The sequence below is a fragment of the Amborella trichopoda genome, chromosome 3 (assembly GCF_054954075.1).
Source record: "Amborella trichopoda isolate Santa Cruz 75 chromosome 3, AtrichopodaSantaCruz75HAP2 v2.0, whole genome shotgun sequence".
In the NCBI taxonomy this organism is placed as follows: Eukaryota; Viridiplantae; Streptophyta; class Magnoliopsida; order Amborellales; family Amborellaceae; genus Amborella; species Amborella trichopoda.
The window spans coordinates 48,377,351-48,403,352 of NC_142338.1; the positions used below are offsets into that span (position 1 = coordinate 48,377,351).

At 35.1% G+C, this 26,002-nt stretch overlaps 2 protein-coding genes across 14 annotated transcripts; both read left to right on the forward strand.

The window, feature by feature from the left end:
- The first annotated feature begins 7,295 nt into the window (after window positions 1–7,295).
- LOC18443803 (Protein kinase superfamily protein) lies at window positions 7,296–17,448 on the forward strand. 12 transcript variants are annotated; one of them, XR_016051404.1, is made up of 12 exons: window positions 7,296–7,647; window positions 8,671–8,799; window positions 8,889–8,946; window positions 10,897–10,977; window positions 11,711–11,782; window positions 11,863–12,110; window positions 12,212–12,283; window positions 14,569–14,685; window positions 14,895–14,976; window positions 15,140–15,248; window positions 16,859–16,940; window positions 17,104–17,448. XR_016051404.1 is itself a non-coding variant. In XM_006853985.4 (12 exons), exons 1-12 carry the CDS (start codon window positions 7,334–7,336, stop codon window positions 17,185–17,187), a joined length of 1,386 nt encoding a protein of 461 aa, XP_006854047.2. In that variant the 5' UTR covers window positions 7,296–7,333; the 3' UTR covers window positions 17,188–17,448. The 12 variants fall into 12 exon arrangements, 3 of the variants coding, with proteins under 3 accessions (XP_006854047.2, XP_020529020.1, XP_088717176.1); XR_016051411.1 differs by having other exon boundaries at window positions 11,903–12,110; window positions 15,140–15,186; XR_016051409.1 differs by having other exon boundaries at window positions 11,721–11,782.
- Window positions 17,449–22,321: 4,873 nt separating this feature from the next.
- LOC18443802 (THO complex subunit 7A) lies at window positions 22,322–25,614 on the forward strand. Of its 2 annotated transcripts, none has more exons than XM_011628604.3 (3): window positions 22,322–22,431; window positions 23,120–23,739; window positions 25,038–25,614. In XM_011628604.3, exons 2-3 carry the CDS (start codon window positions 23,146–23,148, stop codon window positions 25,170–25,172), a joined length of 729 nt encoding a protein of 242 aa, XP_011626906.1. In that variant the 5' UTR covers window positions 22,322–22,431; window positions 23,120–23,145; the 3' UTR covers window positions 25,173–25,614. The 2 variants fall into 2 exon arrangements, with proteins under 2 accessions (XP_011626906.1, XP_006854046.1); XM_006853984.4 differs by lacking the exon at window positions 22,322–22,431 and adding an exon at window positions 22,548–22,737.
- Window positions 25,615–26,002: the final 388 nt, after the last annotated feature.

Here is a 26,002-nt window from a genome sequence, read left to right on the forward strand (position 1 = left end):
ATCGATTGAAGCTTAGACATCCAACTTACGGGTCCATCTTCAAACTTGAAAACATAGCCGGAAGTTGATCTTCTTCTATCAAGATCACCGACATAATTTGCATCAATATAGCCTTGAATGTGCCCCAAGCCTTTGTTAAAGGCATAATCACTCATGCCTCTCAAATAATAAATCACCTATTTTGTACCTTCACAATGAGCTTGTTCAGGATTTTCCATAAAGCCACTCAAGACACCAACAGAATATGCTATGTCCGGTCTAGTACACACCATGGCGAACATAAGGTTTCCCACAATACTTGCATACGGTACCTTAGCCATATTCTCTTTTTCATCCACGGTCTTCAAACTTTGCTTGAAAGACAACTTGAAATGAGGAGCTAATGAAGTCTTCACCGGCTTTGCCTTGCTCATGCCAAACTTATCAAACATCTTTTCCACAAAGCTCTTTTGTGAAAGTGACAAAGTCCCACTCTGTCGATCTCTTTGGATTTCAATTTCAAGTATTTATTTGCTAACCTATTAGTCATTATTGTTTTCTATTGAATTTTTATTTGTCTTGGTTCACTTCTACATATATATCTTTTAGACCTTTTTTTATTATTTTTCATAAGGTTTTTTAATCCATTTTAGTATTTTTCTGATATTCATACTCAATTCGTCATGCATAACTCAGGAGGACATGCCTATTACTTTGCTATTTCTATTTTCATAAATATTCTTATTTTTCTTGCTACTACTATTTATTTATTTAGTTTTTATTTATTTATTCTATAACTTAAGAGAGCATGCCTATTATTTTTTAATTTGTTTAGATTGAGTAAAAGAATCTAGATCCCAGAAAATTTTGTAACTTTTTTCTTCCATATTACAAATATTTTCATTGTCTTTCACTGTGTTCTTATTATTGGTCTTTCATTTTAAAACTCTTGCTTAATGATGCCTTGAGCTCATCAATCCTAGTCTTATCCTTGTATGCCAAAAGCATATCATCAACATACAAGACTAAGATTAAATAAGAACCATCATAAAAAAACTTTATATAAACACAATGGTCGTAATTACTCCTATGGTATCCAAGACCAATCATGAACATGTCAAAAGTTTTGTATCATTGTCTTGATGCTTGCTTGAGTCCATATATGGATTTCTTCAACTTGCACGCTAACCTTTATTTTCAAGAAATCCTTCCGATTGTTGCATGTACACTTCTTCAAGTCATCGTGTTAAAATGTTGTTTTTACATCCAGTTGTTCGAGTTTCAAATCATGCAATGAAATAAACCCAAGCATCAACTTTATGGAGTTTAACTTGACAATCGGGGCAAATATTTCAAGAAAGTCGACACCTTCCTTTTGTGCAAACCCCATTGCAACTAGTCTTGCCCTATACCTTTCCAAACTTCCATCAATTCCTTTCTAGATTTTGAACACCCACTTGCAACCAAACGTTTTTCTACCCTTTGGTAACTCTACCAAATCCCAAGTCTTGTTCTTACGAAGCGCCAACATTTCATCTTTCATGGCTTTCTTTCAAGATATGGAATCATCTACTTCCATAGTTTTTTGGTAAGTGCTCAGTTCTTCATTCATAACAACCAAAGTATATAGTACTTCAGGATCCACATAGTCCCTAAACCGCTTGGGTGGACGAATTACCATTGTAGATTTTTTTATCATTGATGATGCAACTTATTCATGGGAATCACTTAGTTCACCAAATTGCGCTTATTCATCAATGACTTCTTCATTGATACTTGAGGGTTCTTCTTCTGGCATATGACCTTCATTAGATGATGAGACATGAGGATGAAAATGGGTGTCATTATGAGATTTTTTTCCTTTCTTTAATCTCATTTCCTACACCTCTTGTCAACACGAATGATTCATCAAAATGCATTTCTCGATTTGTAATTATCTTTTGAGCACTTGGATTCCATAACCGGTATCCTTTTACACATTTGCTATATCCAACAAAAATGCATTTTTTTTTATTTTGGTTCAAGCTTATTTCTTTGGCAACTAGGAATTAAAACATAAGCATCACAACAAAAAATCTTAATTGAAATAATCACAATGAGTTCCGGATCATACCTCTCAGGGTATTTTCTCCCCGAAAGCCGCCGAAGGTGATCGATTGATGAGATAACAAGCCGTCATCACGGCTTTGGCTTTGGCCCATAGCTCTTGTTCTAATTCGGCATTGCTCAACATGCTTATTGCTCGCTCCATCAATGTGCGATTCATCCTTTCTGCAACACCATTTTGTTGAGAAGTATAAACCGTGGTGAAATGTCTCTTGATTTTTTCATCTTTACAAAATTTTGTAAATTCATCAGAATTATACTTCGTCCTATTGTCGGTGCGAAGTGCTTTGATGTGGCGCCCCGTACTCTTCTCAACTTCGGCCTTAAAATACTTAAAGATAAAAAATGCATCACTATTTGATTTAAGAGTGAACACACATACCTTCCTTGAGAAGTCATCTATAAAATAAATAAAATATAATGCACCACCATATGACATTATAGGCGAGGCCCCATAAATCAGAGTGAACATAATCAAGTATTCCCTTGCTTGTATGGCTTACAACTTTGAAAATTTGTCTATGTTGTTTCCAACAGACACAATGCTCACAAAATTCGGATTTCCCAAATTTTTTAGTGGGAATTAGCTTCCTCTTCATTAAAATCTCTATACCCTTTTCACTCAAGTGGCCCAACCTCCTATGCCATAAGCGTAGTGGAAGATCATTACTCTCTACTACCGAATTTGTTGCATCATCAACAATGGAGATTCCCAATAGCTTATACAAGTTATCAACTCTAACAACATTGATTACAACAAAAGCACCCTTAGATACTTTGAGAACTCCTCATTGTCTGGTGAATTTATAGTCATGGGAATCCCATAAAAAAAGAGAAATTAAACTTTTATTTAAGTCTGGTACATGTTGAACATGCTCAAGTGTACGGATACTTCCATCATACATCTTTAATTTCACCGTGCCAATCCCATATTCTATTAGAATTGATTCCCATCAACACAAAACCACTCTCACATGGTTCATATAAACTAAACCATGACTTGTGTGGACACATATGATGTGTAGCACCACTATCCAAAATCTAATTTTTATGGAATTCGAGATTGCTACCCACGACATAAACATCATCTTCAATAAAACCAGATGTAGATTCCTCCACTTGATTTACCTCATTTTTGGATTCATTGGTTTCCCTTGCTTTTTCGAACTTTTGTCATTTACTTTTTATACAAATTTTCTTCACATGTCCCACTTCACCACATCCCCGACAAACGAACTTGTTTTCTCGGCTTTTGGACTTAAATAGAACTCTCGACATAGATCTAGAAGAATTTTGAGAGGAGTTACCACTCTCACTTGAACGACCCCTGGAAAAGTGCACTTCCGATTCTGATTCTCTAATAGATGCCTTTTTTCGGAGTTCATGGGCAAGTAAAGTACAAGTCATCGTACTTAAGTCAAGTGAACCTTCTTTAGTGTAATTTAATGTTGTCACTAAATTATCACAAGATTCCGGTAAAGTGCATAACAAACTTACTGTTATGTCTTTATCTTTCATTTTTTCACCAACACTATCAAGTTCACAAATAATGTTATTAAAAGTGTTCAAATGAACGGAAACTTTTGTTCCATTTTTCATCCTTAAATTAAACAATTTTCTTTTTAATAGAATACAATTCGTAAGATATTTGTTTTGATAAACACTTTTCAATTTCTCCCACAAGCGCTTTGCCGTATTCTCTTCTACTATATTGAATAAAACCTTATTTGCAAATTACAATCGAATTGTAGCCATAGCCTTAAGGTTGATTTCATCCTAATCCTCATTACTCATAGACTCCAGTTTCTTTTTCTTTCTGAGTAATGTTTTGTATAACCCTTGTTGGACCAAAAGATCATGAACTTGAATTTTGCATATCTCAAAATCATTTTGTCCATCAAAATTCTCCACCTTAAACCGATTACTCGCCATTTTCCAAAATATATTACACAAAACATAATGCTCTGATTCCACTTGTTGAATATCTGAATACCCAAAACCCCAATTTAACCGATTATCGAATATCACATACTCAATACCAAATATGTAAAATCGATAATCCAATAATAAGTTCAAAGATTGTGTGCAACAATTTAAGAAAATAAATTAAAGTTGGAAAATATAGTTATGAGAGAAAATTAGAGAGACAAAACACAACAGCAATTTAACGTGGTTCACCCCCATAGGGCTACGTCCATAGGCAAGCCGACAAGTTTTCCACTATCAAAAGAGAAATTTACAGGGGATACAGTATTACCTCAAAAGGAGAAAAATTGATGAAAAAACATCACCAAGAATACATTCCTTGTGAGCACCCAAAAACACGATATACCCCGCTTCACTTCGGATGACTTAAGAACATAAACAACACAAACTCATACCATTTCTCCTAAAAATAGGACAAGAAAATTCTTCTTAACCTCCTTCCCTTTCTCAACATAACCCAATGAAGCCCTAGGTCCTTTTCTAGAGAGAGATATGAGTTAAAAAACAAGAAGAATCGTGTCTCTCAAAAATCCCATTTATTTTGGCTTTTATATAAGCCAACCTAATTGTAGTGATAAAAAGGCCCCAAACAAATGGTAAAAGACAAAAGCATCTAAAAGAGTGATTTTTCTATCACCATTCAACATAAATTTTATCATAAATGCACTTTTGATATAATTTTTTTTTTAGGATGGCTTGAGATTCTATTTTCATCTCTAATTATAAAATTTTAAACTCTAAAAATTGTTCAAATCAAGTAGACATATAAACACATGAAAATATTGAAAATGGACGGTCAGATAATGTGTTGCAAGATACACTATTTCACGGACTCGAAATCTTTTTTTCTTTTCACCTTCATACATCTTGATGTCGAGATAATCAAAGGGTTTTCCAACATCCAAACAACTTTTTATGATGGATTGTTGAGGTGTACTTTTAATTCTACATTTTAAGGTTGCAACCTTATATAAACTTTTTTCTTCATATAATAGTAGCATATAAATAATAAAAGCAACACACTGTCTGACGAAGGGGTCAATTGGTGTATAAAAAATTGTAAGGCATTTTAGTAAGAGAAAGTATATAATGAGACCATTTACCTTTAGTACAAGGTGGTCACAATTAATCTTGATCATTGGATGTAAAATTGGGTGGTTGCATTTATTTTATTGACCAAGCTCAAAGTTCAAAAGAAATTTTTTCGAACTTTGTGAAACACCCTAGCTATCAGATTTCACATCGGATGGTTGTGAGTCTTATTGTATACCATCCTTTGTAGTAATAATAATATTATTATATTATCATTAATTGTATAATATTATATAATCTCTATCACACATAGTCATGTTTTGGATAAGCCAAACTTTTTTTTTTTGACTTTATGTACCCATGTTTTGCCTTAATTTTTGGTTTACAAAATGTGATCATGGGTCCCAAAAAGTCGCCAAACACGTTTTTATGCAAAACACATTGGGTATACAAATATATGATTCTGTGTACCTTAGGATCCAAACAATCCCGAAGTAAATTTCAAACAAATATCATGTTAATACTATCAATTAAGAAATTAAATACCCTACCCACAACAACTAACAAAACCTAATTTGTCACTGAAATTAAAAATAAAAATAAAAACTTTGAATTTAGTTTTCTTCATGGAATTTATCTACAACATACTTCACTGATTGGATAAAACTCGTCCTCAAATTTTAAAATGGACAAATATGCATAATCTGCTGGATCAAAAAATTGAAGCTCGAACCAGGATCATGTGGGCTATAGGTCCAATTAAAATATATTTGAATAAATGGCTAAGGGTTTTGACACAATCGATTTTAGTAGCAGGCATTAAGGGGCGTGAAATCCTCTGATTAGAAATATGAATGGTTAACATTGCTATGGGTAATGCGATTTCTTTCCCTTCTATATCTTCACCATCATCATCATTATCAACATTAACATCAACATCAACATCAACACCATTTGCCTCATCAAAACATAATTTACCTTCTTCAAACTCCAACCATTACTTAGAAGTTCAACTTTTCACAAAACCCAAATCTTCATCAAAGATTGGTGGAGAATCTCATTTGTGACTTGCTGAATCTGGAAACCATTTGATGAGAATTTCTCCATGGTCGTCCTTGGATAGAGTTCCACAAAATTTAAGGAAGTCAACTATAAACCCTAATTCAAACTCTCTTAACAGGGATCTTCTTGTATCATGGTGCCAATAACATGATTCCTCATGGTCCATGCCTTGGCTTGTTAGTTGCTCAAGTATTTAGATTTATACTTTTGTCGATGCTGTTGTGTGTCGAACCCATAAGAACGATCAAGCACAATATGAGATCTTTCCCACTCATGGTCAGGCTCTGATGTATGTTGATCTCTAAAAACTCGTATGATATAGATCTAACATCATAGATCTCATATTGTTTGAGGTACGTTATTGCGATCTTTGTTTGTGCTATAAGTTTTCAACTATTTCCATCAAGTTGTGGATTTTCTTGTTCATTCATTTCATCTCGGCATTCCTATGGCCATGACCTCCATGACCATTATTGTAGTCTTAGACCACTTGATGTGAACTTAATTTCCCAGGCTTATATCAAGCAAACAAATAAGATGAGAAAAAAGTATGAAATTAAATCCATCATCTTTTCAATCCTCAAACAATAAAAAACAGCACATGAATAACTATGGCAGTAATCAAGGTGGAAGGAACTTTCTACTCGTTATAAAATAATTTAGTTCGTGAAAATCTATAAGGGAAAAAGTTTATATGAGTACGAGGCTCTAAACAATTAAATTAGGGCGCACATCAAAAATTTCACTAGAAGAAGTTGCTTTGATACTGAAATATAGTGAAATTGATCATTTGGACTTCAAGATGTATGGACATGAGAAAAAAATGGATTTCAAGTTTTGAAAATAATACATATTGTATTTTTAAGTCATTAATTTTCAAGATTTTAAAGTTTTCATAGATCTATTCGATCTACACTACTTTTTAAGCTTTACATTTTATAATTACCGATGAAAATATATTTTAAGGCTATCACAAAGAATTCGAGTATTGAAACCACATTTTTCGACAATATTTGAAGGTGCGCTTTACTTTGATTGTTTACAGCCTCGGCTTTATATAAACCGCACCCAAACATAAGCGGTCACTTTTTCTTTAACTGATAATAACCCTGATCCTCTGGTCCGGCGGTAAACTTCAAACCACATCAGAGCTCAGTGAAAACGAAAAATGGCTTCCTTTTCTTTCTCCATCAATGGAACCCTAAGTTTTTACAGGCAAGGGGAGTTCGATCATCAACTCCTAATTCATGGCCATAGACGTAGATTGGAATCCTGTATTAAGATTCTTGAGCCACAAACCCTAATCCATAGCTATAGAAATAGACTGAAGTTTTTATATCTAGAAACTTCAATTCGTGGTTCTGGATATAAAATGAGCCATCGGACTAGGGTTTCAGGAGTTAAGGCTAGCTTGATTATGGACCCGGATGATTATGAAGTGGGGAGGTTCATTGGAAGCTATGGATACATGAATGTTACCAGGTAAGGTTGTTGGGTTTGTTGAATTCTTTGCAGCAATGGAAACTTTCCATGTTTTTCTAGTGTTTTCATTATCTGCATTTTTTTGGAGTGAGGGTGTTTGTGATACCTGATAATTAAACCAAATGTATTTCTGTATTGGTTTTAAGGAGTGGGTAATTCGTTGATATTTCGATGGTAGTTTCTCTGATTTGGTTTTCATAGTATTTTGTTTTCAATTTTTTTTTTGAAGTAGTGTGTTTTATGTTTGAATGATAACTTAACACGTTTGATTCAATGATGATTTTTGAAGTAAAATTTTGAATGCATTAAAATTTCCTTTACCAGCTTATTTACGTTCTTTGATTTTAATAATATTGTGGATATGGTTTTATTTGCTCAATATTTCTTTTCAGGGAAACTCTATATTGTATTATTTTTCTGGAGTTATTTGCTCTATGTATATTTTTTTTGGACGAAACTCTATATTGTATTAGTTTTCTTTCCTTGTTATTCCTAGGTACCCCTGCATCTTTTCTCTGGACTCCAATTTGACTAATGCCTACACTACCCATAGAGGAAAGTTCACATTGATACAATTCTGCAAGATGGATGTTGATGGTAAATAGCTTTATTGAGATTGAATTTAGTGCATTTGAGCGACAATTTCTTTCAAAATACATTTAGCAGCACTCTCCCTTTCTCATGAAGTGAAGGTGGGGCTGTAAGGGCCCTACCCAGTGCTGGTCCTGCTGACGCAGGGTCCCGGGAAGAGTGAGATGGAAACGGTCCTAACCTTTGGCTTTTTATGAACAAAGTGGCCGCTCTTAGGACTCGAACTCGCGCTCTTGCGCTGGCTACCGGAGCCTTTTATCGTCACACCAAGTGACGGCCCCCTTGAAGGGTGGGGACATCCAAATATTTGCCACAATGGACTTCACTATATTTAGTTGTGTTGTGTTTTAAATCTAGATTCTAGAGTCTGGACATAAACCTTACTTTAATTATTGAGAGTTGACATTGATATGCTCCAGAATTACTTTGCAGTTATTCACCTCCTAAATTTGGAGGTCTTTCTAGTGATGGGAAATTAGAGGATCCGGATCTTGAGTTTTCTCAGGATAGCATCGAGCGATTGAGGCTTCAAGATGTTGGAGAAGGCCCTGTGAAGATCAGGTGCTTTGCCTGTTATCTTGCAAGATATGTTACTGTTCTAAAGACCTAGTATGTCCTGGACTAAAATAATTCATGGCAGTTTATTGCAGGCTTTATGATGGCAGAATAACTCGAGGTCCTAAGAAGGGAACTCGGATTATCTTTAAGGTATATGTTTATAAACTGAGTTTATAAAATTGTTCTTATGCTATTCCTATTTGATCTGCCTCTATCTTATCCTACAGGTTCTAAATATTCTAGTATTTTTTGTTTATAAAGGGATGATAAAATTTCTTTTCTAGTATGTTCAAACTCTTGTTCAGTTCTTAGGGATTTTGTTTCAGCATCTAATAGAAGGCGATGATTAGCTTTTTGCTCGGTTCTTATAGTGCAGTAACTGTAGTGAGTTGGGTGTATGCACTTGTGCTCGGTTCTTATATTGGAAAGACATTTGGAATAGAACATTTATTCTGCACTTGCTGGGAGTATTGTTTGATGGAGCCTGAGGAGCCTTGCCTGAATCATTTCATTTTGCTTTTGAGACAATATTGTAACAGGCAATAAACAGTTAGCTTGTTAAGTCCATGGCTGCTAGACCTGTGTTTCCTGATTTCTTTCATGGTTCTTGCCACCTCATTATCCGGTTTGTACAGGATCCTTGAAGCTCTTATCACTGCAAAATTGAAAACTCTTCTCATTTACTAAGAGGCAGATAAAGTGCTAAGTAAGAAGGGAATACGTTTTTTTCCAGATGAATGGCATAGCTATGCTTTGTATTTTTCTTGAGTTAGTTGGACCTATTTATGCTGGCATGGCCTGAAGCTGAACTATTTGAATAGTGGGACTTCTAAGTCGTTTCTAACCTGATATTCAAACAAAACTGCTACCTTGTTCTCATTTGGCTTTCACTTGAATAGTTCCCATATCATGTAATCCACATAATTTTAGTAATAAGTGGATTGCTTTTCTATTACTGGGAATATGGTAGATTTCTCTATTTGTAGGGAAAGAAAAATTACATGGTGAGGAATCCAGGGCTGGGGCAAGAGAGTAGGTAAAGGTGTATGAATGCATGTGCCTATAGGAAGGGAGAGCTAGAGTAATGGGGCAAGATACTACAATGATGATGAAAGGTTTTAGGGTGAGCAGTTAACGAAGCTGATTTAATGGCCAATGATAGAGAACAATGGGAACTGATTATTAGAGTGTTTTTTGTGTAGTAAGGCTTTGTCTTTGTTTATTTGTTTTGGTTCTTAATAGTCTCTCTTTCTCCCCATTTATGTACATGTTTCAGACTGTCAGTACTCCCGGTACAACTGTACACATTTCCACAGATGAATGATGTTCAAGTATTAATTGAAAAGGTAGTAGGGAGGGCGGGAGAGATGATTTGGATGGGTAATGGGGGGTGCTTCAAGCCCCTTAGTTCAGAGAGGGGTGCACAAGTCCCAAAGATGCATATTTCTGTAATATTATGAAGGTTTGATCCAAATTACTAATATGGTTATTCATGACAACAAGTTTACATTCATTGGTGATACTGAAGAAAATGCATAGCATTATACAACATAAGTCAAGTATGGCTTGTGTACAAAAACATGAGTTACAATGATAGTAACGGTATATATTAACAAACCTAGCCTGCGGTATATGATTTTCCTATTTTCTTTCCACCAAGGTTTCATTTGTTTCCACTCATTTTCACTCCACTGGTCTACCTCTGTCGCCCACCTCTTTTCCTATGTAGGATGATGTAGTCTACTTGGGTTCTGACTCGCATTGGGTGCTTATATACATGCGCTTTGTGTGGGCTGACCAGCTTGCTAACAAGTTGATGAGCACACGGCCGGGAGCAGTTGATACATACTAGGTGTTGTCACTGTAGGAAGTGGGACAGAAGGGGGAGCTTGATATTGTGATCGCCATGATCATTGATCATAGTTCATAGATAACATTAGGTCTTGACATAAATCTCAATGTTTCTCTTGAACAGCTGAAACCAATTGAAATCCATGACTCCATTATAGCATGAGCTTTACAGATCTTATAGGTTATACATCCTCATTTCTTTATTGTTGGCTAGTTTTTCTATTTTAAATTGTTTTTATCATTTTCTAGGTTTATCCTGGACAACGGATTGGTGGGCAAGAAGCAGATCTGATGGCTGCAAACGAGCTAGATGCTCATGCATTTCTTCAAGTAAGCTTCTCATGCTTCCCCGGCTGACTGATGTTTCTGTGTGCATGTGTTTTGTGTGTTCACAATTTTAGATACAAACACACACATAGAGACATTGAAACACATGCATATGCAACTGCAGATAATATACACATATTCGTGGATGCAACTGCCGATAATATGCACATATTCATGGATGCATGCATCAGTGAATGTATCATACATGTATGCATGGCTAGGTTAGCTTATATTTAATTGACCAGGGAGAAATGTTTATTTTTCTTCTTTTCTTTTGCATTAGATCATGCCTGCCTTTGCTTCGTAGAATTCTGGGCCTGTAATGAGATTATGACTAAATGATGGACAATATGCAACACATTAGGGTATTTTGTCGTTTACAAAAGGTTTGTGACACTTGCGCTCTTTATGACGAAATGGTGTTTGGTTTCTTGTCGCAGATTGAATTCATTGCATGTTTGCTAAAAAATCTATTTAACTAAAAGAAATCAGAAATCTATTCCACTAAAAGAAATTTTGATGCTTCCTTCGATAATAGTGACTTCTGGAAATGCATGTTGCTATCATTTTTCCAACTTAGGGTCAATGGCAATGTAATTGTTTAGGAACATTTTTGTATACTGTACAGACAATGGCTTATGAACCAAATATTTGTTGGTTTCCACAACAATACTTCGACCCAAATTTTACATTTTTCAGTCCCTATTATTCACTCAAATTTTACAATTTCATCAAGGATGCTTCAGAAGATATCTGCCAGAATATTCAGATACTCTTGGGTGGTTTTGAGACGAAAACTGGGGAGCAGGTATTTCTTATCTTCTGTAGAGTAAGATATGTTTTGTTACTTGTTTACATGTTGCTGAAACCATCCTGCGCTGTGTGCAGTGGCTGGCCTTTCGTAATGATGGTAATTTTAGTGCAGCAGATTATGGGAATATCACAAGTGAAGCCCTATCAAGAAATCGTTCTCAGGGTGAGGCGAAGTTTTGGAATCCTTTTGATGTGGATATAACTATCAAACGCAGGCGAATTTTTGTTATTAAGATTCTTCGAGGAGCTATAAATGGTCTTTCTTACATGCATGACCATGATAGATTGCATCAGAGTATTGGACCTGCTTCTATTGTTCTCAAGTACGTCTACTGTATTCAACTTTCTCACACATATTCCTTAACAAATGTCAGATGTTTCTTATGGCACTGTTTTCTTTTACAAACCATCCTGTCATTGTCAGCACAATAGTGGAGAAAGATGTAGCTTACCTTGTGCCTCGGATTCGTGATTTGGCTTTCTCTGTTGACATAAGGTAGGTCACCTGGATTTTATCTTTGCTCCAGAAGTCCAATTTGATTTATAATGTATTTTCAGACCATGTAATTTATATCATTTTAATGTTAAGGAAATTCGCTTAGCTGTAATTAGCAGTTATTGCCATTGAAACAGAGCACATTATGAACCACATAATAACTATCATAGCATCAAGTGCTTTTTCTGTACCTGTTGCATTCCTCAGTACAATTGGTACTCTTATTGATAAATGGACCCTACAGAAGGTTTGTTAAGTTAAGGAAGGTCTGGTATCACAAAAGCAAAAGGTTTCAACAAATGTTCAAGAAGTTGAACACAGATCACAACTCAGGTCCTACACAACTGTGTTCTTTTGGACTTTGGCCTGAAAATCGGTAACTTTTCAATGTTTGTTTATGAGAAAAGTAAAAGAAGCTAGAAAACTAAATAGAATGGTTATCCACATCCAAATACATGATTAATGAAATTTCCACGATTGGAAGAACTTTTTGTGCATCGCTAGCAGTATTACTTAATGCTCCCTCACCTCACAAACCAATTTTGAGGTGGTGAGAGATCAAAAGAATGCCATGTCAGTCACCTCATTTCCACAAACTAGCTCCTGAAGAAATAATTGATTTGGGGCTCCAAAATCTATTGTGACTGCCAAATCAAATTTAGGCCATCTATTTGAATGGACTGTGGATTTAAGTGATTTGGAGCTTCTTTTGAGCTCCAAATCAAATCTTATTAGGAGACGTCACTTTGAAAAACGAAACCAGATTTTCAATAAAAACAAAAATTATCTTGGAGCTTCAAGAATGCTCCAAATATATTGTCAACCCAATATGAGATCTGGGCTTATTGAAAAAGAAAAACGAAGCCCAGATCTGGCCATGCATTTTGAATGGGCGGTGGATCTAAGGGATTTGATGCTATTTGGAGCTCCAAATCCAATCGTATTTGGAGAATTTTGTTTTGGAGGTGATTTGGAACTTTTTTTGTGTCTCTCACCTACCTCAAAAGTGGTTTTTAATGTGGGAGAGTATTCTATTAAATTACTAATATTGAATATGATAAATTATTTGTAATTTAATCTTAAGTAAATGTAAGAAACTAATATATAAAAAACAAAGGTTTTAGGCATGGGAATGTTTAGTATTTAGATCTAAAAAAATGAGTTTTGACTTTTTGAAAAACGAGGAACTTAAAACCTTATAGAATGATTTCAGGTTGCTTTGAGCATGGTATTTATGGAATGATTCCTAGTGGCTTTGAGCACGGTATTGAATGCCGGGGGGTGAAGAACCTTAAGACACCCTTCAGGGTGCATCAATAATGCCTGAGGTTTATTTCTTTTAAGCTCTGGGTCATCCATAATTATGGAACAACAAAACTGTTGTGTTAAAGTTGTTGATGTGGAAGAGGACCGAGGTGGACATTTTTAATAAGGTTCACCGTTGATGATTGATTAAGGAGATACTCAATAGAATTATCAAAATTCAGAGCTTGTAATGGAGCTGTTGTAGCTTGGGATAGGATGAGAATGCACAAATCCCTTCGAATGCATAAGTGGAAAAGGTGAAGAAGAGGGCGGTGAAATTTCACAAGTTTCGTGGTCCTTTGATCCAATGTAGATCCCTTAAAGGAATGGAGAAGAAGAAAACATTCACACACTATGGTCAGATGACTATAGTCTTGCCATTTTCCTTTGACTTGAAAAGGAGAAATTCACTATTCTAGATTTCTTAAATCTTGATTGATGTATATATTAAATGGAAAAGTTGAAAGCTGAAATGGTACTTGGTGCCCCTTTGCAAAAAGGACGTGGAAATTTTTTTAACAAGTTTAAGGTCGATCTCAAGTTTCTTCAAGAATGGAAAAGGGGCAAATGATGACTATAGATGTGTGGTCGAAGGGCAATAATATATAATTTGTTAATTTACTTGGGTTGATGGGTATAATCAAAATAAGATGAAAGGTGATGAAAAACTATGGAATCTGAAAATGCGTTCATCTTTATGACGAACTGAATAGTTATTGAGGGCTTACATTTTTTTTTATTCGTTAATCTAGATATTTGTTTATGAAGATCATGCATGCACTGCTTTGTGCTTCAGTTCATGTTCAAGTCTGCTCATGTCACTCTCCAGATACTGCACTTGCCTCGACGCATCTGACAAGGACAATCGAGATATTTCTTTTATAGCTCCTTCACATGTGTTGATTCATCCTTGTTCATAAAATGAGCTAGGTTTAGGCAACATGGTCGTAGATCTGGTATAACTTTCGAAATGGTTCCAGGTATTCATCTTTGGAATCAGATCCACGACCACTCTCAGAGGCATTATGGCGTAGGGCATTAGCTGCTGGTGCTTTTTCTTCATTTGAGAAAAGAGCCTTCGGAATTGCAGATGATATGTGAGGACCTTCAGATATTTGAATTGAGATTTAGCCTTTTCTTTTAGGCTTTGGGAATCTTAATTAAGATTTGAAGCCTAAGGACATGTTTTTTAAAGAGTTAGGATTTTTATTAAGTACCAAAATAATTGAAAAGTTAACGAATTTCAGTATAAAGGCCTTTCTCATCTTGTATTTTCTACCTTGTTCCTTTGTGTCTCCTCAAACAGATATGAAGCAGGCTTGCTTGTTGCATACTTGGCCTTTGTTCCATTTTGTGAAGCCGGCACTATTGATGGCCCGTCTTTACAAGTAACTCATAAATCTTTAATTATGCAATCGTATGGTAAATCTTGATTTAATTAATTATGTAGCCATGCCACTTATCCTTTGCATAACGTATTGTGGCCGTCATTATGTAGCATTCATGTTGCATTCAATACCCGTGATAACATTATGTGTATTGCGTGTGCAGAGGCTTTTTGAGGGCACATTCCAGCTTAACCTAGAAGCTGCAAGAGAGTATGTCTCCCTTATACGAGGACACCCTGTTGCAATGTCATTGGGCTCTTCAAATTGAATCTGTAATTGATTTTCTGCCTTAGTATCTGGTTAGCCGTAAGGTGTTGGCTAGGGTGTTTTGTATATGTAGCTGATAGGTTTGGATTGTATTAGGCGGTATTAAGTCTTAGGCTTGTCACTTACATTATAATTTCGAGATCATCAGGATGACGCGTCTGATGTCATGTGTTCTTCTTTACTTGTTTTCTCTCATTTTTTGGCTTCCCATCAGTGACCCGTGCTCATTTCCTTTTGTGCACTACCTGATGCTTGAGTGATATATTATTATATAATTAGCAGATTGGCATCTTTGTAAGCCATTTCCAACTAGGTTGTGGATACTAAATTGCTGGCCTACATTTTGATATTTTTTAGAGCAAGTTTTTGATAAATGCCCTGTTTGATTGTGCATGGAAATGGCCATTATATGCCATTCTTCTGGTATTGAACCCAGGTTATCCAACTTTGGACAAAACATGCTTCATGTTTTCAAAGTAGGCGCCAACCTCTATGTGTATGCATGAATATCATAGGAAACCCAGTGATGGTGATTTTGGTGCTTTAAGGATATGTATGAAGGATGCAATACATGATGGTAGAAGGGATTTATAGGAGAATTTCACTTGTGCCTTATCATGAATTTATCTTGGAGAATAACATGAAAATAACAATGTTGAGAAATGAAAATGTGATATAGTGATGGATTTTATCTTCTTAATAACCAAAATGAAAACCATGAAACCCTTCTTGTTGGTGGGCACAACATTGCACTGCATGAGTTTTGAGTTAACAATAAAAGAAGAGGTGATTTTTCTGACCCTTAGGAACTAGTGAAAAAATAAAATAAAAATGTCCGAACAGACTTAATATGCTTGTGTTCTCCCCTGAAGAATTTGAATGGGAGAAATGCTTTTGACTCTAATATTCCCCTACAACCTGTAGTTGACTGAACTGTTGCGAACAGTACCAGGCCCTTAGATGCAGTGTGAATAAGATTTTCTAATAATCTCTGAACAACAAGGATTTCTAATATTTTTTTTTAATGTCAATTGTCAAACGGCCCTAATTGACCTCCATCACTCTTTAGTGAAGAATATTTTTAGTATTGTTTGCGATCTCTAACTTGTTCTTTTCGAAAACATTTTCCTAATTGTGATTTGTGAACTTATGAGGAATACAAATGGTCCTTACTAATGAGTAATGGAGATAAATTAGGGCCATTTGACAATTGACATTAAATTCAACATAAGTGACACCAAGGTGAATAGAATAAATGAGAGATTGTATGCAGTATGAATGATCAAAATATCCTTATACTAGAATAATTTACGGCAAATATGTGATAGTGGAGATGACTAGTGTATTTTCAGAGGAATGCCCTTTCTCGATTGCATTGTTTTGTATTCTGTCATTTTACTTGTTACTTTCCCACAGATTCCATAACTTTATATACCTAACAATGCATTTCCACATCTATAATTCTGTTGATGTGATTATAAGTCTTGTCCAAGGAATTAAACTTTTGGACCCAGTCCATCTGTCCTTGTGATATAACTACAAAGAGGGATATGATCTACCAAAGACATAATTTATTTGCCTTGGGGTTTTGATTTGTCCATTCATATATTTGTAGGTACTGTCAAGCGGATGACCGGATGTCAGAAGCTGTTAAATTTTTGGATCTTGGTGGTGGTGCTGGTTGGGAATTACTACAGGTGGTTATCAGAACCTTAAACCATCTATATTTAGAACTGGACTGTATGCTTTGCATGCTTAACTGTTTTGCTTTTCTTCCATGAATGTCTATAAATGTAGGTGTTGTAAATTATGTATTAAGTTGGTACCTTAGAGTATGAGATTTGCGCATGTTTTTTGTAGGCTATGCTGAATCCTGATTATCGCCTCCGACCGATGGCAAAATCGGTTCTGCAGCATAGATTTATGACTGGCACCCTTCTCTGAAGCATCTTTTGGTGGGTCTCAGAGGGCTAGTTTGCAGAAGCGATTCAAGTTCTTCAAATAGAGCAACGGAGAAATGGCAAGGCAGCTCTGTTCCCATTTGAGTATTGCACTTTATTTGTTCACACTGTAATCAAATCAGTAAATAGCAATGTACAGCGATTGATCAAGTCCACTCGGACTTGGCCAAGTTACTCGGCCTCATCCTCTGCGTACACCCATTATCTGAGTTATATATAATATGTCCATTTAATTAAGGAAAAACCAAATGGCCATCAGGTTAGCATGCCCATCAAATCAGTAAATAGCAATGTACAGCGATTGATCAAGTCCACTCGGACTTGGCCTAGTTAGTCGGCCTCATCCTCTGCGTACACCCATTATCTGAGTTATATATAATATGTCCATTTAATTAAGAAAAAACCAAATGGCCATCAGGTTAGCATGCCCGACTCTTTAACCTTGTGAGGGTTCCAGCCCTGTCACGTGCACAGGGATCGAACCTAAGACACAATGCAAGGTGGCATCCTATGAGTGGCAGGCCAAACCAATATGCCTTTTGTTGTTTGATGTAAGAAAAATGCGAGGTTCTATATATAAAATATTGTTTGTATTTGTTATTGTTATTATTATTTTTATTATTAAATATAGGCTGGACTTGAGAGAGTTACTTTAACTCACCCAAATAACTCGCCTTGGCCAATTTTCGAGTACCAAGTCAATTTTCAGTACATTGGTAAATAGTGATTCACACAAGAAACGGAATTATCATCTACCCTTTCTCTGTACTGAGTAGGGATTCACACAAGAAAGGGAATCAACAGTCTACCCTTTCTCTCATTCCCTTTTCCTGTTATAACTGATCCTTCCTTTGCCTACATTTTTTAGTCGTTTTGATTTTCCTCCATTGGCAGCTGAGGGAGCATTATTATTCTCTTATTTTGATATGTGGTTGCATGTAGTTGATAGATTTCTTTTTTTCTCCAAGTTGTTCAGATGCTTGGTGCGACAAACTCGAAACAGAGAAGAATCGGTTTACCCTTTTGGAGAGTGGTGAATCTGAGATGAACATTTAGTGCTCCCTATGTGATTTTAGTCTGCAAAATCAGAAAGGTGGGCTATATTATAGGCCTCAAAATCCACTTATTCTAACAATAAAAAATACCGATCGTATGCTTTCGGTTGCATCTAATATGCTAATCAATAATAATCCTGCACTGTCAACACAAACACCACCTAAAAGTTTTGACATTCGCTCATCTCAGATGGATCTGCTTGTTCCCTTACTATATGATTAGGGGAGAGAAATTACCATATGGTTAGGGGTGGGGGGAGAGAGAGATGCTTAGAGGAAACCTTTCCAAAGGGCATTTAACTCGTCAAAAGGGCCAGGTCCCTATTGAAAAAGTGCCCCAAGGGCTTCATACTTCATGAATGAGTAGGGTAGTGGAATGCTGAACAAGGTTTAGGACGCCGGAGACTTAGATGCCCTTAAGTTACATAAAACTTTGATGGAGAACATGAATGCTTCTTGATTGGTTGATGATGACGATGATACAAATTATAGAAAACCTTTAATTATTTCCATCCGTAATTATAAAATGTAAAGTTCCAAAAATGGTTCAAGCATACTTGCAAGCACTTGAGTTTTTCATAATGGATAGTTCAAATAATGTTTACAAGATGCTACGTTTTTAGAATTTGGAATCTTTTTTTCATAAAACTTTGATCTATAAGTTTATTTCTACCCTTAATTATAAAATTTAAAGTTCCAAAAATGGTTCAAGCATATTGATAAGCACTTGAAAATTTTCAAAATGGATGGTCCTAATAATGGTAGTACAACATACATTATTTTTAAAACTTGGAATCTGTTTTTTTTCATATCCATCCATCTCGATTCGAGATGATCTATTAGAGTGTTTTCCAGCATTAGAGCAATCTTTTTTTATTAACTTTTTGAGGTGCATCTTATTTTCTGAATAAGAAAGTTGACACCTTATAAAAACTTTTGCGAATGCAAAAGGTTTAAGTAAATCTAGCCACATATAGGATTGATGATCAAATGATAGTTTTTGGGCATCGGTCTGTGGCTTATTGGGACATAAATGCACTTGTACCATTGCTCTTATGTGTACCATAGCAGGTTGCGATACACAAACAATGGGTTCATAGGCTTGGAGCATAGTAACATTTTCCACTATTTTCTATATACTTAACCTGCCAATGAGCATAAAGCATGTAAACATTTTCCATTAGTGCATTAAGGGAGTATAATGTCCCTTTCCTTTTTCAGGTAAAAAGAATACCTTTTGGGCCCAAAATTAGAGGATGTAACCTCTTGGACCTGGAAACTAAACCAAGAAAATAAAGAAAAAGTATGGTTTCAAGATTGAACATGGATCATCCAAATTTTGGAGGGTGAGATAATGCTGTGGAGAACTCAAAATTCAATTTATTTTTGTAAAGCGCTTTTTTTTATTTGGTGTGGTTTGTATAAGGCTGAGGCTCTAAACAATCAAAGTAAGGCGCATCTTTAAATGGTATCAAAAGAGTGTTTAAAAATTGAAAATATTGGTTATGGCCTGAAAATTTATTTTCATGTATAACTATCCTTCAAAAATAGTGTAAATCGAGCAGTACTATGAACACTTAAAAATCTTGAAAACTGATTGTTTAGAAAATGCATTGCAAGATGCACTATTTTCAAGACTTGAAATCCATTATTTCTTATATCCATACATATTAAGTTGATGATTTTTTGGCATCAAAACGACCTAGTGAATTTTTGAGGTGTCCTTTAATTTGATTGTTTAAGGCACCCAGATTAAATTTTTCCTTTTTTTTTTAGTGGGGGCAAGTATACAACTTGTTTGTAGGCGTAATATAGACGGTGTAGATTTGATACGTATTTTATGATAGTGTCAATACATTATATATATTTTAAGATAATGTTCAAATGTACACCGTTCAAATAAAATATATAAAATAGATTACTACAACCTTATTGCTACAAATAAAACTATAACTTTATATAAACTTTTTTCGATTTTAAAATACCTATCAAAAGACACATTATCATGAGTTGAACATTTACAAGTAAAATACCTATCATCTCTCATGAGCCTTTTTGATCAATTTTCTTTTTCAAAATAATAATAATTGTGACATTCAAAAAGTAATATATAAACGTAAAATCCTCTACTATAAAAGTCAAACTTCGTAAATGTTCTCAAGATATTTATTGCTGGAAAGGACAGGAACCCTAGGGAATAAAAGCACTGCTCACGGGTAAAGAGTAAAAATAAAAAATAAAATAGAGTGTGGTTTCCATAAAGCCGCGGCTCTTTTTAACATTAAATTTTTTAGTGATAGTCTTAAAATATATTTTTATTTTTAATTAAAAAATTTAAAACATAAAAAATAACATAAATTGAGTAGATCTATAAAAACTTGAAAATCTTGAAAATTGGTGGTCTAAAAATACAGTACAAGATGCACTATTTTCCAAACAACATCCTCTAGTGAAAATTTTGAGGTGGGCTCTAATTTCATTTGTTTAAATCCTCGGTTTTATATAAACTTTTTCTTTTAAGCATAAATAGATTTATAAATATGTAAAAATCTTGAAAATAGATGGTCTAGATAATGTGTTTCAGAATGCATTATTTTTTTGACTCAAAATCTTTTTTTTTTTCTTCTTTTCCTATACATGCATCTTGTTGTGAGATGATCACTAAGAAAGTTTTCCAAACATAAAAAACAACTCTTTTTTGATAAATTTTTGAGGTGCACCTTAATTTAAAGGGTGTGGTTTCTATAAGGTTGCAATATTAAACAATCTAATTAAGGGGCACTTCCAAATTTTTTCATAACATGCAATTTTGGTGTAACAAATTTTTAGGATTATCTGAAAATGAATTTTTATATCTAATTATAAAATTTGAACTCCCAAAATGGGTAAAATCAAGTAGATATATAAATATATGAAAATATTGAAAATAGACAGATAATATGTTGCAAGATGCATTATTTCTAGGATTCAAAAACTTTTTTTTTCTTGTCATATTCGTATATCTCGATGTCGAGATGAGTTTCAACATTAAAACGACATTTTTTGATAATTTTTTTAGGTGCACATGTAATTCTACATTTTGAGGTTGCAACCTTATATAAACGTTTTTCTAATTTGAATGTTTTCCTTTTTTTTTTTGTCTATATAAACTTTTTTCCTTCTTCCAATTTTTTTTTAAAAATTGGTGGATATAAAACGAGAAAACAAGTGAGCCTCCTTTTATTTTTATTTTTATTTTTTATTTTTTGTACGGATGAGTAACTAATGGCCAAAATTACAAAAAAACCCCAAAAAAACATTATTATGCAACTTACTCCAATCTAACATTTACCCTTTTCTATACTTTCTATCCAGATACCCTCAACTAAAAGAAATAAAAAAGATAGGTAAACTATCCTCTTTTATTTTTACCTCATCCACATCTCTCTCCTCTATCCCATCAAAATAGAGACTCCAGCGCTTACTTTTACTTTAAACACATTTCTCTTCTCTATCCTATCAAAATAGAGACTCCAATACTCTGCAAGTGCATTACTCTCCTCTATCCCATAAAACTAGAGACTCCAGCGTTAAGTAAATGTAGTATGGCAGTTGGGATCCAACCGTGCCCTACGGTAGTAGGGTCGTGAATTGTGGTCGAACATGGTCCAACTGTTGCAAAGGCGGCCTGGAGTACATGTCATTGGAGTACATATTACTCGATTCCAAGACTCTAGCACTATGTAAAGAGTGGTGCGGTAATACTTTTAGGACACTGGCACTAAAGGTTGGTTTGGTAATACAGTCCTGCAGTTGTTTTAAGGCGGTTCAACATTAGTGCCCTCCGGTAATATGTTGCTAAGTCTAAAAGTCAACGTGAAATCTGGTCAAAATGATTTTTGTGTAGAAAAAAATATTTATGTCTAAATAAAAAAATTATTTTAAAAATAAAATAAAAGAGAAAAATAATTAGGTCGGGGTAAGTTGCAAGTAGGGTTTTTTTTTTTCCTATTTTTTTTTGTTTTTTTGTTTTTTGTTTTTTGTAATTTTCCTATCTTATCGGGCAGTGATGGGGTAGATTTTGAGAAGAGAGAGATAAAAAACGTAAGAGAACAGAGGCAGCGGGAGGAAAAGCAGAAAGACTGAAGAAAGTAAACGCAATTTAGGAGAAAGTGGGGTAGATATATAACCAGGTAATTTTCAGGTTTCGTTTTACCTCTTTATTCTTATTTATTTTTATATTTCTTTACCCGGCGATAGACGGACGATACTAAAGTAATGCATTTTTGTTGAATGGATCTCTCTCTCTAACAAAAATAGTTGTGAATTTGGAGTTTTGGACTTCCCATTTCTGCGGTGAGGGTTTTGCAATTTCTTCAAGGCCTTGGTTTCTTTGTGGTGGGGTTTTCCCCTGGAACCTGCCTATAATGGTTTAACAGCGAATACCTTCTCTGTGTCTCTATCTTTCTCTGGCACAAGACCTAGGTTTTGTTCACCAGGTAGGTTGTTGGTTCGTTTTCCTCAGATGTGGTTTTTTATTTCTTCTTTGCTTCGATCTTCCCGGATTTCGTTTTTGAAGATTTGGGGTTTTCTCTATCTGTAGTTTCGTTGTAGCTGGTATATCGTCCACAGTAGAGAGAGAGATTTCTCTTCTCGGATTTCGTTTTGGAAGATTTGGGGTTTTCTCTCTCTGTAGTTTTGTTGCAGCTGAAAAAGGTTTTTTTTGGAGGAATCATAATGGAAAACTTGCTTTGTTATGCACGCACATGCTTGAGGTCTTTGTTTTCGTTGTAATTTGATATTTTTCTTACTGTTTGTTGTGGGGTTTCTGCACATTTCTCTTAATAGCTAATATTACTTGTCTTCTTTGATGCTGTATAGTTTTCTGGCCCTCAGAACACAACCCAATGTTGGCAAAGGGAAGAAAACTTGGGGGTCGGAGAGAAGAGATTGGCGCTCACTATGCGATTGGCCCCCTGGAAGATGACATTGTGATAAAACACAGGCTGCTCACACGCATCACCACCACAAGAGGTGAACCCCCACTGAAAAAACTTCACAAAAAATTCGTCGCTTTTGCGCAAGAAATCGATAAGGATGCTGATAACTATGGGGATTGTGAGAGACTATACAAAACATTTTTGCAAGAGGTCACTAGCTTCGAGCTGCCCCTTCTCAAAAGCAAAGCTGTTATTGATGCTAATCGTAGAGAGAAGGAGTACTTCAATGAGCTTCAAGGAGAGCTACATAGAGATATATCTCAGGGTCGAGCTGAGATCGAGGAGCTTAAGAAACAATTGGAGGAGAGTAAGGTAGAGAGGCAACACAAGGAGGAGTGTGAAACAATTAGGAAGCTTGTTGCTATGCAGCCACCAAGGGTGGAGACTCAAAAAGCTATATCGGACCTAGAAAGAGAAATCATGGTTTTGGAGGCTGAGAATGCTGCTGGTTCGAGGACATTGGAGCTTCGAAAGAAGCAATTTTCTCTGCTCTTGCATGTGGTGAGTTTGCTTTGCTGATATTAATGCTTTGTCATGTTAGCAAAGAAATGAAGAAAAAAAAGAAAAAAAAGAAAAAAAAGGAAAAAAGCTTTAAAATAAACCTTGCTTTGTTGATTTTGAGAAATTTTTGTTACTTACTGGAAGAGGGGAAGGAATGATACCATTGCTTAGTTTTTTAGAAGGTACATGTTACACTGGATCAATGCCATTGATATGGGTTTGTGCCATGAGCCGTAGGGTCATGGGAAACCCTACGTTTTAATGGTTAATTCTGATCAATGACACAATTCAATTCTAGCATAATGTCTTTATTCCTAGACATAGAATACATGAATCTATTTGATGGATTATGTTCACACACAAAGTTGTTTTCTTTGACTATTGCGGCCTCAACATAAGTAAATTTTGATCTTTATATACATGACACAATGGATGACACAATGGATGGAGGGAAGTATTTTACATTTTAATATTTGCACAGCTTGATCTTCACGCACATAGTACATTTTGATCTTTACATGTTTCGGCTTTTATTTTGACGGATTTGGTTTACAACAATCTATGAAATACCTTTATTCTTACATATTGATACCATAATGATAGTATGTTTTTCCATTCTTTCTCTTTCTTCTATTCTGAAAACATTCCATTTCCAGAGTTGCTGTAATTCTTCAAGTTGCTTGTGTCAGTTTTGGAGAACTTGGGTATTTGTGGGATTTACAGTGGGACTCCGTATCCTATTGCACCTTCCTGTTTGTGATAGGATGCCAACATTTTGACGGATTTTGAGTAGAGAAATGACACTTCTCAACCGTCTGTTGTTGATATCAGGCAGTCTGAGGGGCTTTTAGTATTCTTTTTCTATATGAAAATGTACTATAGAATGCTTTGCGTCAAAGTAAATAAGCTGATATTCCTTTGGAATTGCAATTCTACCTTCTCTTCCCTGACACACCGCCCTGTTTTCAGCTCCTTAATTGACAACATGGAGTGTCCATTTAAAACTTAAAGTAGGGATGCTTAGATGTTCATGGTCCTTATGTCTGTTTGGTTCAAACTTCCTCTATTTGGACTGATTAAAATCCTTTGTTAATAATAATTGAGCTAAATAGGAAAAAGACCCAACCTTAGCATTGCCAGGCAATTTTGGGATTTAGATTACTTTTTCCTACCAAAAGTAAAATCCAAATTTATCTAATGTTATAATTCAGGGTCCATTAGTGATCAGTCTGATTTCCAGTTCTATTAGTTTGGTTTTCTTTATCCACTTTGCTTCTTTTGCCCCATTTTTTTTGCAGGTTGATGAGTTGCAGAATACGATTGATGAAGAGCAAAGGAATTTGGCCGAAGAGCTGAGAAATGCCATGGAAGAAGAGCACAAGAGTAGTGTGGAGGATGCTAGTGGAAGTTCAGAGCCCATGCTTCTTGATTAATCTCTCTCTGAGCCCATGCTTTTGGGTTAATCACTTTATTCTCTCTCTGGATGAAGGGCTCGAGAGCTTTTGGGTTAATCACTTTATACTTTTGTGAAGAGCTTCTATTGTTTTTGTGGCCAAATAAGCAGTTTTATAGAATTATTCACGTTTGGTTTACGTGAAAATGTTTTCTAAAAAAATATTTTCACATGAAAAAATTCTCTTATGTGGTTAGGAATATTTTTGCATTAGTTAGTTGTCAATGGTTGTGAAAAGATCTACAATGACCAATTGGTATGAAAATATTCCCACGTAATATTTAATGTGAAAATGTTTTTTAGAAAATATTTTTATGTGGACCAAATGTTTATTTTTTTTGGGTAAGTGGTTTCATCTGACTTCATCGAAGGAGCCTAGTAAACCCTTTGGTTCCTTTATATAATGTGATAGCGTTTTAAAATTCGCCTGGTTGAAGGGAAGGGGTTCGACTTCTTCGACCTGAATCATTGGGGGCACCAGGCGGATTCCTCTATGGGAATCGTCAAATGAGAATCGCCTGGTTAACTGATGAGATCCGGGAGATGCCTGCATAATATAGAGACCTATTTCTCTTGAATATTAGTCTATTGGTCGTTGAGCCTTCTGTGAAATCTGGTATATTATTTTTCAAATTGAAACGCCTTTTGATTAAAAATGAATGCTCAAATGGAACTCAAATCTGTCAGAATTGGCCTCGGATTTGAGTTCTCATCTGTGAATTGGTTGGGAATTTCTCTTCGGTTGTTAACAATGATATGTAGTAATTCTTTCATCATTTTACATAAATTTCGTATGGGTTTTGGAATTTT